Source organism: Salvelinus alpinus, chromosome 24 (assembly GCF_045679555.1).
Source record: "Salvelinus alpinus chromosome 24, SLU_Salpinus.1, whole genome shotgun sequence".
Lineage (NCBI taxonomy): Eukaryota > Metazoa > Chordata > Actinopteri > Salmoniformes > Salmonidae > Salvelinus > Salvelinus alpinus.
This window is the reverse complement of record NC_092109.1, coordinates 18,338,296-18,355,119: the sequence shown is the minus strand read 5'-3', so window position 1 is coordinate 18,355,119 and position 16,824 is coordinate 18,338,296. Positions and strand designations below refer to the sequence as shown.

The following is a 16,824-nucleotide window of genomic DNA, read 5'->3' as shown; positions in this document are numbered from 1 at the left end:
GAGAGAGAGAGAAAGAAAGAAAGAGAGAATTAGAGAGAGCATACTTAAATTCACACAGGACACCGGATAAGACAGGAGAAATACTCCAGATATAACAGACTATCCCTACCCCCCCGACACAAACTACTGCAGCATAAATACTGGAGGCTGAGACAGGAGGGGTCAGGAGACACTGTGGCCCCATCCGATGATACCCCCGGTCAGGGCCAAACAGGCAGGATATAACGCCACCCACTTTGCCAAAGCACAGCCCCCACACCACTAGAGGGATATCTTCAACCACCAACCTACCATCCTGAGACAAGGCCGAGTATAGCAAAAGGCACCTAAAGACTCTCAGACCATGAAAAATAATATTGTCTGGTCTGATGAAACCAAGATTGAACTCTTTGGCCTGAATGCAAAGCATCACGTCTGGAGGAAACCTGGCACCATCCCAACGGTGAAGAATGGTGGTGGCAGCATCATGCTGTGGGGATGTTTTTCAGCGGCAGGCCCTGGGAGACTAGTCAGGATCGAGGCAAAGATGAACGGAGCAAAGATCCTTGATGAAAACCTGCTCCAGAGCACTCAGGACCTCAGACTGGGGTGAAGGTCCACCTTCCAACAGGACAACGACTCTAAGCACACAGCCAAGACAACAAAGGAGTGGCTTTAGGACAAGTCTCTGAATGTCCCTGAGTGGCCCAGCCAGAGCCCGGACTTGAACCCGATCGAACATCTCTGGAGAGACCTGAAAATAGCTGTGCAGCGACGCACCCCATCCAACCTGACAGAGCTTGAGAGGATCTGCAGAGAAGAATGGGAGAAACTCCTCAAATACAGGTGTGCCAAGTTTGTAGCGTCATATCCAAGAAGACTCGATGCTTTAATCGCTGCCAAAGGTGCTTCAACAAAGTACTGAGTAAAGGGTCTGAATACTTATGTAAATGTAATATTTCAGTTTTTTATTTTTTACAGTGCCTTCTGAAAGTATTCAGACCCTTTGCATTTTTCCACATGATGTTACGTTACAGCCTTATTCTAAAATGTATTTTTAAAAATCCTCATCAATCTACACAATACCCCATAATAACAAAACAAAAACAGGTTTTTAGAAATGTTAAAAGTAAAGAACTGAAATATCACATATGTGATGGGATGTATAGACATTATGGACAGTATGTGGATAGAATATGTAATATATTTGTAGAATACGTAGGACAGAATAATTTATGTATAGCAGTAATTTAATAGGATGGTCTTTACAAGAATACAGCATTATACATATGAAATTAGTAAAACAGTATGTAAACATTATTAAAGGGACCAATGTTTCATGTCAATGTACATAGGGCAGCAGCCTCTAAGGTGCACGGTGGAGTAACCAGGTGGTAGCCGGCTAGTGACAGTGACTAAATTCAGGGCAGGGTACTGAGTGGAGGCCGGGTAGTGATGGCTATTTAACAGTCTGATGGCCTTGAAATAAAAGCTGTTTTTCAGTCTCTCTGTCCCAGCTTTGATGCAGCTGTACTGACCTTGCCTTCTGGATGATAGCGAGGAGAACAGGCCGTTGCTCCGGTGGCTAAGGTCCTTGATGATCTTTTTGGCCTTCCTGTGACATCGGGTGCTGTAGATGTCCTGGAGGGCAGGCAGTGTTCCCCCGGTGACTCGTTGGGCAGAGTGCACCACCCTCTGGAGAGTCCTGCGGTTGCGGACGGTACAGTTGCCGTACCAGGCGGTGATACAGCCCAACAGGATGCTCTCAATGGTGTACCTGTAAAGGTTTGTGAGGGTCTTAGGGGCCAAGCCAAATTTCTTCAGCACACTCTCTGTGTGGGTGGACCATTTTAGATTGTCATTGCTGTGGACGCCGAGGAACTTGAAGCTTTTCACCTTCTCCACTACATCCTTGTCAATGTGGATTCAGGCGTGCTCCCTCTGCTGTCTCCTGAAGTCCATGATCATCTCCTTTGTTTTGTTGAGTTTATTTTGCTGGCACCACTCCGCCAGGGCCCTCACCTCCTCCCTGTAGGCTGTCTCGTCATTGATGGAAATCAGGCCTACCACTGCTGTGTCGTCTGCAAATTTGCTGATGCTTGCAAGACGAAGAACACCATCCCAACCGTGAAGCATGGGGGTGGCAGCATCATGTTGTGGGGGTGCTTTGCTGCAGGATGGACTGGTGCACTTCACAAAATAGATGGCTTCATGAGGACGGAAAATTATGTGGATATATTGAAGCATTATCTCAAGACATTAGTCAGGAAGTTAAAGCTTGGTCGCAAATGGGTCTTCCAAATGGACAATGACCCCCAGCATACTTCCAAAGTTGTGGCAAAATGGCTTAAGGACAACAAAGTCAAGGTATTGGAGTGGCCATCAAAAAGCCCTGACCTCAATCCTAAAGAAAATTTGTGGGCAGAACTGAAAAAGCATGTGCAAGCGAGGAGGCCTACAAACCTGACTTAGTTACACCATTTCTGTCAGGCGGAATGGGCCCAAAATTCACCCAACTTATTGTGGGAAGCTTGTGGAAGTTTGACCCAAGTTAAACAATTTAAAGGCAATGCTACCAAATACTAATTGAGTGTATGTAAACGTCTGACCCACTGGGAATGTGATGAAATAAATAAAAGCTGAAAGAAATCATTCTCTCTACTATTATTCTGATATTTCACATTCTTAAAATAAAGTGGTGATCCTAACTGACCGAAGACATGGGATTTTTACTAGGATTAAATGTCAGGAATTGTGAAAAACTGAGTTTAAATGTATTTGGCTAAGGTGTATGTAAACTTCCGACTTCAACTGTATATAGTGGATCGAGAGTTAACTGTCTAACAGAACACAGAGGGTGTTGTTTAATGGACGCCTCTCCAACATAATGCAGGTAAAGTCAGGCATACCCCAGGGCAGCAGGCTAGGCCCCTTACTTTTTTCTATTTTCACTAATGACCTGCTACTTGCACTGAGTAAAGCCTATTTGTCTATGTATGCTGATGACTCAACATTATATCTGTCAGCTACCACAGCAAGTGAAATCACTGCAACACTTGAAGAGCTGTAGTCAGTTTTAGAATGGGTGGCAAGTAATAGGTTAGTCCAAAATATTTCAAAAACTAAATACATTGTATTTGGGACAAATCATTCACTAAACCCTAAACGTCAACTAAACATTGTAATTTCTAAACTGCTTGGTGTAACCCTGGATTGGAAACGGTCATGGTCAAAACACATTGATGCAACGGTAGCTAAGATGGGAGAGGTATGTCCGTAATAAAGTGCCGCTCTGTTTTCTTGATATCGCTATCAACAAAATAAGTCCTAAATGCCCTAGTTTATCGCACCTGGACTACTGCCCAGTCATATGGTTAAGTGCTGCAAATAGCAACATAGGCAAATTATAGTTAGCCCAGAACAGAGTAGCACGTCTGGCCCTTAAATGTACACCAGAGATGGAAACTCTCGCACTTAAATTGCAAAGAAAATGACTTGCGACTTGACTTAGACTCGTGATCAATTGACTTGAGACTTGGACTCTAGACGAGAGACTCGTGAACAATGCAAGTCAGTACTGGGATACGTTTTTGTTGTGCATTCTGTCAGATAACATGGAAGAGGCGGAATTGTAACACAGAGAAAGTAGTTTAATACAGAGGGCTGAAAAGCGTTCTAGAACATCTGCATTCCGCAAAATATATGCAGACAAGGACGTATCTATTTCAATGGGGGGATAATGGTTACTCATATTTACACTTTGTCCTTATTTGATTGAGCGGACATTGTGTATGCTATTGCTATATAGATCGGAACATTAAAACGCAAGCAAAAGCTATCGTTTATCTTAAGTTAAGCTTGTTAAGACAAGCAAAAGTTAGCTATCGTTTATCATAGTATGTGAAATCGTGTCATATTTAAATAATATGCTGTAAATTATATAATTATGTCAGTGTTTGGAAACTAATTTTAAATTTATGAAATTATCCAAAAAAGAATGTTGGAAATTTCTGTTAGTTTTTTTTAAGTGGACATGGTTTCACATTGACTGTTGACCTAGTGAACCGTCTTAGTAAACTTAGAGCTTAAAGAACTATTAAGTGTTAATTTTAAAAATAGGTTATTGGACTGGTCTAGGTGGAATTATTAAAAAGGAAAGAATATTTATTAAATGTTTCTGCCCACTATGCTGTGTCTTCCACCAGCGCCCCAGTGGAGAGTAGTCATGGGGGCCTCATCGTGCGCCCTCATCGTGCCAGGCTCAGTGCAAGAACACTGACAAACTTGATCTTTCTGAAAAGTAACCTGTCTGCAATAGAAATGTTCTCTATCTTAGGGTACACAATATAAATTGCTTCTTGTTACAGGAAATTGTATTTCTGTTAAGTGTCCAGGTCAGTAAGTATATTTTAGGGATAAAGGTCATTACGTTTGATATATAGGACACTTTAGTAGTGCAGATATTGAACAGTTGTCAGTCATTTTGGTTAAGATTCATACTTGTCATTTATTTTCCCTCACCTACAGATTTTCAGTTTGTGTGACAGAATGAAGTGAAATAGACAATATCTTCCACAAAATACCATAACATTTTAAAGTTTATGTTTGCTTTTTTTCATATCCGGTACAATTACTTTTAATGTAAACTGTCTACATTTTAAAAGGCAATGTATTTTGATTTAAATAGCGCCTGATGTGCTTTCTTCATACAAGTATGGACTAATGAACAAGGGAGTCTCTTCAAATAATTTACAAGGTTTACAAGACCTAACCCACACCAGGCAGAAAGCCATTGCCTAAAGGGACTTGCGACTTAACCCTAAAAGACGAGACTTGACTTGGACTCTACCTCAAAGACTAGTGACCATCTCTGATGTACACGGAGAGCTAACATCAGTAACATGCATGTCAATATCTCTGGCTCAACGTAGAGAGGTTGACAGTATCACTACGTATCTTTGTGAGAGGTATTGACAAGAAGCAGCAGCAAATGGGGATCCTTAATAAATACAAATACAGACTTAAAAAGCAGCCCCTCCACAGTTGTCATAGCAGGAGGGAGAAAATACGACACTATCGGGTTTTGCCCCTCTGCATAGTAAAATACCATGGGCCGTGTAGCAGGCCAATGCTATTATGTACTGATACTTGCAAAGACATTGGAGTCTTACAGACATTGGTAAATGCATCACCTTCACTGTTGCGACATGTTAAAAGCATCAACGTGAAAACAGACTAAAATTGCTGATAGCATCAACGTTAAATAAAATGGCCACGGGTTACATGATTCTATATCTCTGTACATCATTTTATTTACATGATACAATTTTGAAGTAATGTTGTGTAACAAGATTATATGCGCAGTACATAAATATAATGATGGTTTGTACAAACTTGCATAACTAAAAAAGGGTTAAAAATGTTAAAACATAGATATTAAAGTGAAATCTCACAGCCCTACAGCGTGAACAGCAGGACCAAATAAAACAGAAAAACTAAAATAATCTAAATCAAGAGTGAGTCCACTGGACCAGTTCTGACTACTGAGGAACACAAGCACTTACTTGCATACATACAAACATACACATCCACCATACATCCAAGTCTACTGCACTACACTTGTGTTTAATACATAGCATGTGACACGCACTCCACAATATATCAAACATATCAGCACACATACATTAAAAATTAAAAAAATGAACAAAACACAGAAGTGAAACATTAATCAAAAGATTAGTGGACCTAACCCTTCCAACCTCAGCAATCTGGTTAATTTAGGCTTTTTGTCATTGATACAACAACCCATGCAAAACAATCCATATCCTCGTAAAAACATGGACACGAGAAGGGAGAAAAAAAGAACACAGAATGGGCACCAACACTGTCACATGACCCGAGTGGCTGGATGAGTGAGGTCAAATGACCTGACCTTGATCTCATTGCAGGAAGTCTTCCTCCAATTTCCCATCCACCCTGTCAGAGGCAGCGCCAAGTATCCCCTTCAAATGAGCATCACAGCATCAAACCTAAATACTTCTTTAGGAAATAATCTTTTAACGGATACAAGTAAACCTAAGCAATGTTTTTTTAGTGCAGCACACATTGCCAGAAGAATGAACCAGTGGAGCAGGCGTGTATGACACAATGCTATTCGGTTTGATTCAGACGCATCTCCGATGAGAGCCAATAAGGTTGGAATAGAACACATCCATCCAGCCATCGTCCAAGTGTCAGGGGTCTGGCTGCTTTCACCATGCCTACTGGATGATAACTTCACAAGCTCCCCCAAGATGTTCTTTAGTTGACTAATAAATCAAGCTTTTTTTTATGTCACTACTTCACATCTTATCTCACAATAGGGAAATGTGCTTGAGGACCTCCCCTGAACTGAGGCCCCATGCAGCACAGAAACAAACATGTCTGGTAGTACATATAAAACAGACTCCATGAGGACACGTTATGAGAAGTTGAGCAAAAACAGCTATTCCCAACAAGCCAGCTGTGACCTGACACTGCGGGAGTGATCCGGTCGGGGCTGTAACAGTCTCATAGGCTAGTATGTGTCCCACATCCTAAGAAAAATCTCAACAATACACAGATAGCCAGTCACAAAAGTAGTTAACACATCAGATCGTCTACTTGACAACAATCAGACTCCCCCATAAACAGTGAGAATTAAGCCAGGTCCAGGCATCACCGGAAAAGCAACATTTCTAGTCTGTATTTTTTAAACAATTTTTTGATCTTTCTCATTTTTCTTTAATCATTAGCACAGACACCGACAGAAAACAAAAGAAAAAATGTGATCGTTCATGCATTGCAGGAAACTGGACCCCCCCATACTGTAATTTAAAAAACTAGTCCTTTAGAACGCAGGTCAGCACGAGTCCTTTTTTAAAATCCAATCACTCAGTGTTCAAGGTCAAAGTGAGAAAAGGTCTTATATTCTCTGGATCTTGTCGGCCACCACCACAGGGTTCTCCTTGCGGATCTTGGCGGCGGCCTCTGCTTTGTAGTCGTACGGGCAGTTGTGCTTGTCTGAGTAACGGTGGAGTCCACAGAACAGGTTCCCACAGCGGCAGTCAAAACCTGGCAGATTAAAAAAGGTACAGTGAGTCACACTAATAGACCTGGCTCATACCAACTCTGTACAGTGTATCACACTCAAACATAGCAGCACATAAGCCACAGCCTTCTTGAGGTGTAACTGACCGAATAAGCAGTAATGGAATGTTTGTCCTCACCTGTAAGGCCAACCTTCTTGCGGCACATGAAGCACCTGTTCTTCTTCGGTTTGGGGGGTTCGGGTAATTTGGATTCGTCACTTCCGGCAGCACTGGGAGGGGAAGCGGAGGCGATGGGCTGAGTGACCACTGGAAAAATAGGGGAAAGCAAAATAAGACCTCAAAACGGTCCCAGAGAATATTCACAACCACCTCCCATCACAGGCCTGTAACCACTCACAAGTGACCCCGCCCCCCACGAGGCTCTGAACACCCATATGAGTCAGACACCCACCAGGTTCTGCAAGCTCTGCTTTAGGCGATGCTCCTTCCTCCTCACAGGAAATGCTCATCTCGGTCATCTGTTGGGTAACAGGAAGAGCTGCTGCTGCCCCACTACAGTGAGAGAAAGAGAAGCTACAAAGTTTTACTCCAAATCGTCCACTTCATACTAGCCATCTCATTCAGATGTAATGATATAACAAACGTGGTGCAAGACAAGCGACAGTCATTTGGTGTGGATTTGTCTTAAAGAATTGTTTCCATGGTCATTTCTAAGTAGCAACAGACACTCACCTGGCAGCTTCGGCATCAGCTTCAGCAGCAGCAGCCGCAGCATTATTCAATGTGGCCTCAATTCTCTGGATGGCAGAGGCCTCCATTGTGGGGCTACTGGAGACACTGCCACCTAAATTAGACAAATTATTGGATTTAATAGGAGAAAAGGTCATGACCGCAAACCTGAGTCTTAAGGCATCTACTTCTCAAACAGATAAAAATTAACAAAAACAATTAACAGTTTATGGAGGAATGGCAGATCTTACTCATTGCACTCAGGGGGCTCACTCCTCCATTGTTCTGTCTGGTCAGGTGGTCCTTATAGCAGACAGAGCACATGCCACTGGTCCTGGGGTTTCCAAAGAAACCACAGCCGGTAGCACAAAGCATGGGCGCTTGACTCTGATTGGTCTCCTGTGCCATCTCTGCTGGGTAAATTGCCCTGGACAGAATCAAACAGACATGCTCATTAGAAAGTGAGACGTGTGGGCTGCAAACAGTCGGGCAGAATGTCATCTGTCAAAAACAGACAGACAATGGTTAGGGGGGGGGGGGGGTCGTTTTATGACATATGGCTAGCTGAGCCCCTTCTAATATGATTCTAGCACAGTTATTAGCCTATCATTTGACAAAATGTCTAAACATAACCAATTGTTAGTGAGACAAAGCTGTTTACAGTATTGGTCCAGTCACACATCAGACAATATTCAGTACCAATAGAAGATAATGAACCCTTAAAGAAGAAGCAATATTATATTCCAGCATTTTAATCTCGCCGGGCTGTCCTGGCATCTGTGGCCTTGAACTGCTTGCCGCCATTCTAAAAGCACTGCCACTTCAACAGTTGAACCTGAATGATCTCACTCACCCACATCAGGGTCAGAGTGGGTTTATTTTGAGCCCCATTGAAAGTTTTCTAAATCAGAGATTTTATCTCCGCCTTTTGATAGCCTCACTGTCCACAGTTCAGTTTACAGCTTCATACGTTTAATCACCATCTGTTTCAAGTCACTCTTGCTGCACTGAGTGAATCAGTGCGGTCTAGGCCTAGTTATAAGTTAAAAATCGAGATAGCGTCGCCGGTGAGCTCATCAGTCAATATGCGGCTGCCTGCATTGTTATCGTCAACACAAGGTCAATAGACAAGACAGGACTCTTTAAACAGCTGGTGGGATGTGCAGTCTTCAATCATAGACAAGAAACAACTAGTCCCTCTGGTTGAATCACTCACTATCACAAACAGAGATAAAACAAAGAGACGTATGAGACTTGGCCCAACCAATCAGCTAACGATTTTCAACTGGACACAAAATTTAGCAGTCAGTTAGCATTAGCCAAGCTATAGCCCAATAGTATTTTCATGGGAAGATTAACTATAAAGCAAGAGTTGGGTGTGGGCCACAGAAATAATGAATTAAATTACTATGGCTGGGGCAGTTGTATCAGTCAGAACCAAATGGGTCCCATGCAAACAAACTCCAACAGTACACCCCACGCTTTTTTGCGAAATGCGTCATAGGATTTCCCAGGAAATGCACTGCAATCGCTCCATCACGTGTGCCTGCTGACTACAGTGTTCTTCAGCATCCCATGCTGCGTTCCTAACCAAGTGGGACGTGGGAATTTACCACCATAGATTTAAATAGGACTCTAGATGGATAAAACCCGTTTTGGTATGAAGGGCTTCCACCATTTTAATGTAGTCAACTGGGTGGGACCTCCTATGGGTGAAGGAAGGATCACATGATTCCACCCAGGGTCCTCAGGAGGAATCAGACAATTAATTATACTTGTGCGCTAACATTCAATAAGTGTAGGAGGCAGTAAATTGCCATCATTGGCTTCATACCGGTTTAAACAACACACTAGGATGACAGTATGCACCCTTTCAGTTTGTTTGCCAACTTGTAGAAGTAAATTGACTACTTCAAAATTGATGTTTTCAACGGTGCTGCTGGTGCCTTCAGACGCAATAATGGGACACACAAAATCTGTTTACCACATACGACTGGGAAAAATCTGTTTGAACGGTCCTCCAACTGGAAATTATTAGGGCGGTGACGGAATTTTACACGAAAACCAAACCTTTAAAAACCTGCTGCATGTATGCATGTATGACGTGTGCTATAGCTTGGAGAATACACCAAACAAAAAGATAAAAAAAATCTGCATGTAAAGTGTTGGTCCCATGTTTCATGAGCTGAAATAAAAGATCACAGAAATGTTACAAATGCACAAAAGACGTATTTCTCTCAGATGTTGTGCACAAGTTTGTTTAGATCCCTGTAGTGAGCATTTCTCCTTAGTCAAGATTATCCAGCCAACTGACAGGTGAGGTGCGGGGGGCTGTCTTAAACCGACATCCACGTCTTCGGCGCCTGGGGAACAGTGGGTTAACTGCCTGTCAGTTCAGGGATTCAATCCAGCAACCTTTCGGTTATTGGCCCAATGCTCTAACCACTAGGCTACCTGCCGAGTAAAGCCACGTGTGTGTGGCCATGTTCGCGGCATTCCTGATGATAATGTCGTGGACGAAAATCTATTGGTCATGGGTTGTCGGTTTTTGGGCTATTTCTAAGTTGCACCGCAGCCACCATGGCATTTCTCTTAAAATATATATTTCACTGTGACCTGCTCCAGACTGTCAGGTAGTTGCTGAGTGAGTGGTGGGGAGGGCCAGAGGGGTGCGTGTGGGTTGAAAGACCACTACAGTTATTGGCTGAATCACGTGAGCGAGAGGAGAGAGAGCAGCACACACACATTGTGACATCTTTTTTCCAGTCGTAGGTAGGCTATTTAGATTGTCATTACAGAGACACCTATTTCCAACCCTTTTTCCAGAAAACATTAAAACTCTAGAACTGATGCATATCAAGAAATAATGGAGACAAAGCACTGGAAAATGATTTTAGGCGCATTACATTTATCAGCTCAGAGGAGGTTTAAAATGCATTATAATGTTGACTGCTGTCAAGCGCAGTGATTCATGCATGCTCAATTCTTGGAGGTTGCCGGAGTGGAAGTCTGAAATGGACGTTGTGGAACTCCCTCGCGTGGTTCTTTATTAAAAAAATTAAATTATGGGGGGGGGGGGTCCTAAATGTAGGCTAAATGTGGAAAATTATATATTTGCCTCTGTTAACCATCAAGTAGCCTATTAACGTATACGCCATTGAAATTACAATATCACTGGAGTCAAATCAATTTGTGCCACCTGTATAGCCTACCTGGAGCTGGCAAACCAATTTAATAAATTGGTCTATAACTTCAGTTTGTTGTTGTAGCCTGGTGTTCTTATGAACACATTAGATTGATGTAACAGTAGTCAGATTAGGCTACAGAAAAAAAAGAAACATTGGCTGTTGACAAGCATATTGAGTTAGTCTGCTCATTTTAACTAAGTAAGCTGCTAAATCGTTCAGTTTACATCTAGTCTACTGTAGACTGAAATGAGATGTGGGCCTATAGACTACCTGACTTTATCTAAGCAAACTATGGCATTTAATTAGAATCATAAACCCAGATTTTAGTCTGTGTCCTTGAAATGACAAGTAAATCTCACAAATGGGCCATTTATAACAGTTTAGTCTTAACATCTAGCGCATAAGAGAACAATTGCCAGAAAATAGCCTAACATTAGTTTATGTTCATCCAAGTGTTTCTTGCTCAGAGATTGAGATCTTCTGTCCAACTTTCTTATCTCAAACTCATGACAGATGTATCTATAGTTATGCACATGCTGAATGGGGATTTATTTACAAATATAAACCTGGTTTGAGGCCTGAATGCAGATTGGCTGAAAACAGTGGTATATCAAATCAAATGTATTTATATAGCCCTTCTTACATCAGCTGATATCTCAAAGTGCTGTACAGAAACCCAGCCTAAAACCCCAAACAGCAAGCAATGCAGGTGTAGAAGCACAGTGGCTAAAACAAACTCCCTAGAAAGGCCAAAACCTAGGAAGAAACCTAGAGAGGAACCAGGCTATGAGGGGTGGCCAGTCCTCTTCTGGCTGTGCCGGGTGGAGATTATAACAGAACATGGCCAAGATGTTCAAATGTTCAGAAATGATCAGCATGGTCAAATAATAATAATCACAGTAGTTGTCAAGGGTGCAGCAAGACAGCACCTCAGGAGTAAATGTCAGTTGGCTTTTCATAGCCGATCATTAAGAGTATCTCTACCGCTCCTGCTGTCTCTAGAGAGTTGAAAACAGCAGGTCTGGGACAGGTAGCATGTCCGGTGAACAGGTCAGGGTTCCATAGCCAGACCATATACCACAGGTATATCAAAACAGTACTTTATTACTGTTCTAATTACGTTGGTAACCAGTTCATAATAGCAATAAGGCACCCCGGGGGCTTGTGGTATATGGCCAATATAACAGCTAAATGGCTGTATCCAGGCACTCTACGTTGCGCTTAAGAACAGTCCTTAACCGAGGTATATTGGCAATATACCATACCTCCTTGTGCCTTATTGATTAATCATAACAATCAAGCAAGTTAATAAATCGACATCCATTGATGGAAAATGATCTGGCAAGTTTAATAAGGGCAAATTCTTTGCTTGTCACATTCAAATTCCTTTATTACGTCATGTCACAGCTTGCAATAATTATTTTGAGGAACACCAAATTTTGCCTATAATTTCTTTAAAAGTTAATGACATTAATTACCTTGATACCGGTATGAAAAAATTGCTCATTGTATAGATATGGCAACTCCTCCCTTGCTGTAAAAAATAAAATAGGCCTAGTTTTCAGGTCATTTAGGCAGGTTTTGATTGGTCATTGGGCAAAAAATGTTTGCTTGAACTGGCAACCCTGGATGTGACTAAGGGCGTCTCTTCGCTATCAGTTGAAGCAGCAGACTAAAACTAATATCAATAAACAACTGAGCTGTTACCTACTGTGAACAGATGTCAGTTCAACGTTTAGTTTTGATTTAAGTGAAATTACGATAAAATTCCCTTACATTGATGACATTTTTGCAAATCCAATAATTTTCCCATCATAGAGTTTTGTTGTAGTAGAATGACGTAGAAACAAAGTTGATTCAACCAGTTAGTGTAACAGTGGTGTTACTCTTCTACACGTTCAACAAAAATATAGTACAAAAATAAAGTATTACCTATACCAATTAAAATAGTGTTGCAGGGTGGGCCCCATTGAAACTATGCATCAACAAATTCCATGACAGGTTTTTAAATATCTTAATTGGTATCGGTAATGGGCATAATCTGTCAATGGCATCAAACCAACAGTAAGAGGTTAGGTGTCTGTTAACGTTACACGTGGTAGCTCTTTAGAATACTTTGGTTTAAGCAAATATTTGCGCTCGCTCTCTTACAATAATGCTGTTACACAAGTTCTCTGAACATTTAAATGAGGGACATCACCTTTTTCTGTCACCGATCTTTCAACATCTCATAAATGTCTGTCTTTTCAGTCCAGCTCTCACAAACACACAGCCTGATTAAACACATACTTTCCTCAATGAATTAGTCATTGTGATTACTTGGCTAAGCTTTAGTTTATTGTGTTGTACCTCACCAGACTGATCACACAACTCTAAAGCGCCTGCTTGTCATCTCTGTAACCCCTTCAAAATACAGTATCAGTCAAAAGTTGACACCTACTTATTCAACGCGTTCTAAAACCCTTGAATGAGTAGGTGTGTCCAAACTTGACAAACTATACTTTGAAAACAGCCACTGCAGCATTTTTCTAATAGAAATCGCAACTCGCACTTACTCAACTCTACTCGCACATGTAATGCTCGCATTAGAGCCCTGCAAATTGACCACCCGCAAATGTGGCTGGTAAAATAAGCATTCGTAGCATCCAATACCTAAATCTACTCTCATTTGGCAGGTGTTCATTTTATGCCCTGCTAGACTGCCATTTTTAAGTATTGCCATATATTTTCAAGCAGATTTAAGTTAACACTAACTAGGCCACTCAGGAACGTTCAATGTTGTCTTGGTAAGCAACTCCTGTGTATATTTGCCTTGTGTTTTAGGTTATTGTCCATGCTGATGACAAGCATAGCCATAACATGATGCAGCCTCCACCATGCTTGAAAATACTATGAGTGGTACTGGCTTCATATTCAGGCCATTTAAAAAAAACTCCACATTTTGCATGCCATTGGAAAACCTCCCTTGGTCGTTGTGGTTGAATCTGAAATTCACTGGTCAACTGAGGGACCTTACAGATAATTGTATGTGTGGGGTACAGAGATGAGGTAGTCATTTATAAATCATATTAAACAGTTATTGCACAGAGTGAGTCCATGCAACTTGTGACTTAAGCAAACAACTTATTTAGGCTGGCAATAAAAGAGGTTGAATATTTACTCAAAATGTCAGCTTTTCATTCGAACATTTTTAAACACATCTATAAAAAAAAATCCGCTTTGACATTATGGGGTAGCGTGTGACATCCATTTTAAATTCAGGCTGTAACCACAAAATGTGGGGAAAGTAAAGGGGTGTGAATACATGTCCCATTGTGGCGCCTGAGCACACAGGCAGCGTGAGGCCATCCCCAGTTTGAAGTAGTTTTTCTTTCTACTACTTCTTAGTTGGCAAACAAAGTGAAAGGGTGCATACTGCCAGCTAGAGTGATTGAACAGGTATAAAGCCAAGGTTGGCAATTGACTGCCACCTATAGTTATGGAATGTTTGCTCACAAGCATAATTCCTTGACTGATCACTCCTGATGACCCAGGTGGAATCCTGTAATCCCTCTTCACACATAGGAAGGCCCACCCAGTTGGCTACTTTAGAATTGTGTGGAAGCTCTCAATGGCAATGCCAAAACTGGTTTTATCCATCTAGAGTCCTCTAACTCGGGTGGCAAATTCCCACAACACTGACTCACATGGACAGGGGTATTCACTTTCGCTGGTTACAAGCAAGGTTGACACACTGATCTCAAACAACCTCGCTAGCTAACAGCTCGGCTGACTATTTTTAGGCAACCCTGGAAGCCCCACTAAGGGTTGGTTACATCACAAAAAGCCGGCTGGCACAGCAAGACTGTGCATTGGTTGTTTATTTATACAGGAACGAATGTAGGGCGCTTAAAGTTTGACTGAGCAATATATTACAACCTTTAGCTACATACCAGCCGATTAAACTCAACAATAGTGTGGGCGGACTGGAGATCCGACATAACATAAAAATAATAACCCGCAATTACTACTTTATACTGTATAATGCCGCGTTCAAAACAGCGGAAAAACTGTTTTGAACGGTCATCCAACTCCAGACCTGAAGCTCATCGACGTCTTGAACACGGCATAATTGGGTGTTATTCTTTGTGTGCTGAAAATCAGTAGTTTGATAGAATGTCGCTCAACTCCATTGTAAATCGTGGAGTTGGTTAGCTACATACCTACAAGCTGCAAAGCCACATGCATATGTCTTGCATTGAAATGAAATGTGTGTTGCTAGCTAACTGATAAGGCAACAGTCCTATGATGTTTAGCTATAAATAATATATATTATATGAAAATCAACATGAAGGAATATGTGCTGCCTGCCTACTGCCACGACCACCATCCCCCACGTTGGGGTCAAAGGACAAGTTTACTTTATATCGAAATAACGTTGGCCAACTGACAACGTTATATAGACAATAAAACTATAATGCATCCCAACATAATAAATCCACCCAAACAGACTGGCGAGCAAGCTGGAACGAAAGCTCAGGCCAACGATTCCGACATTTCAGCCAGCGGAGGCCTCGACTGCTCTGTAAATCCACCGAGTCATGCTAGCTAACGTTAGCTAGGGAAGACTGCCATTCCGACATCTAGTTAGCTAACGTACTGTACTAGATATAACAATAAAGCTACGGCGTTGCTTCCCAACTATACATGACATGATCATATTGCAGTAGCTAACTACCTAATGATCAATAATATATGATTCAACAATATATCCAACGTTAGCTAGCGAAATGTGGTTCTTCGCAAATCACCACTATATCTTACTAGCTAGCTACCGTTAGCACTTTGTCATGTCTTTGTTCCTGCCACTCTTCCTGTTTTGGCAGTTTAAGATGAACAAATACTTTCGGTACACCAATAACTAGTTACCTACATCTAACGTACATTAAATAAAATGGATGCCCATTTCGACAGACGTTGGTTGCTAGCTACGTTAACCATATAAAATATTCGAGGTTGAGGTTGCCTCGAAATGATCCGCACATCACACTCTCGTCAACCATCATCGACCACGCTGATCGAACTCAGATGGTTGCCGTTTTAGGTAGCTAGTTAACATTAGTTAGCTGGCCAGTTCTGTGGTGGTTATAGTAACTCCAATGTTCCCTAACGGTTGTTTTCCGCGGTGAAACTGTTCTGACCCCCCCTGAAGAAAAAGCTAGATATACGTGACGCTAACTAGCCATTTTCACTTCGTGGACAAAAACAGTAAGTTACCTAGCTAACGACGTTAGGTAGCCAGCCGTTTGCCCTTAATACTTCACCATACATTAATTAAACTGGATAAAAATTGCTTAGACTGATCTGTATAGTTAAGACATTTTACCGTAACTAGTAAAAGTAAAAACTAGCTGGTTGTAACGTTAGCTAGCTAATACATTTTTGATATCCTTTCACACTCACAGTAAACAACTGTTAGTCATCTAAATTACAGTAGCTAACATTGTCTGGCAAATATTTTTAAAGGCATTTCACTTACCTTATCGGTGTAGTTTTATAGTAGCTTAATTGAATAAGAGGGTTCTTGCTCCGTGGGTCGTTCGGTGTTAGAAAAGCCCTGGCAGACTCTCCGTTTCCCCTTTCTGCGATTCTAAGGGCTCCGTCAGAGTTTAATCCCACCAGCTGGCTAGCCTAGCTACTGTTTTCCATCGGTTGGGCGTTTGTTGCCTTAGTAAGAGGAGGAGTGGCAATACACGTCATGGAAGATAGCGACCCTATGGTTGGAGGAGAGGAAAGTAGGGGCATCCCTTTTGGTCGTCGCTAATATTTTAACACATACAAGACAAATGTTAGCTACAATGTAACCATTGTGAAGATAG

The 16,824-nt window shown here is 41.7% G+C and overlaps 1 protein-coding gene across 1 annotated transcript; it reads right to left on the bottom strand.

Moving 5' to 3' along the window:
• Positions 1 to 5,266: 5,266 nt before the first annotated feature.
• LOC139551786 (AN1-type zinc finger protein 5-like) lies at positions 5,267 to 16,821 on the bottom strand. Its single transcript, XM_071363123.1, has 6 exons — positions 16,485 to 16,821; positions 8,030 to 8,205; positions 7,782 to 7,893; positions 7,501 to 7,601; positions 7,227 to 7,355; positions 5,267 to 7,071 (listed from the first exon to the last, which is right to left on the bottom strand). The coding sequence occupies exons 2-6, from the start codon at positions 8,184 to 8,186 to the stop codon at positions 6,923 to 6,925; spliced, it is 648 nt and encodes a 215-aa protein (XP_071219224.1). The 5' UTR covers positions 8,187 to 8,205; positions 16,485 to 16,821; the 3' UTR covers positions 5,267 to 6,922.
• Positions 16,822 to 16,824: the final 3 nt, after the last annotated feature.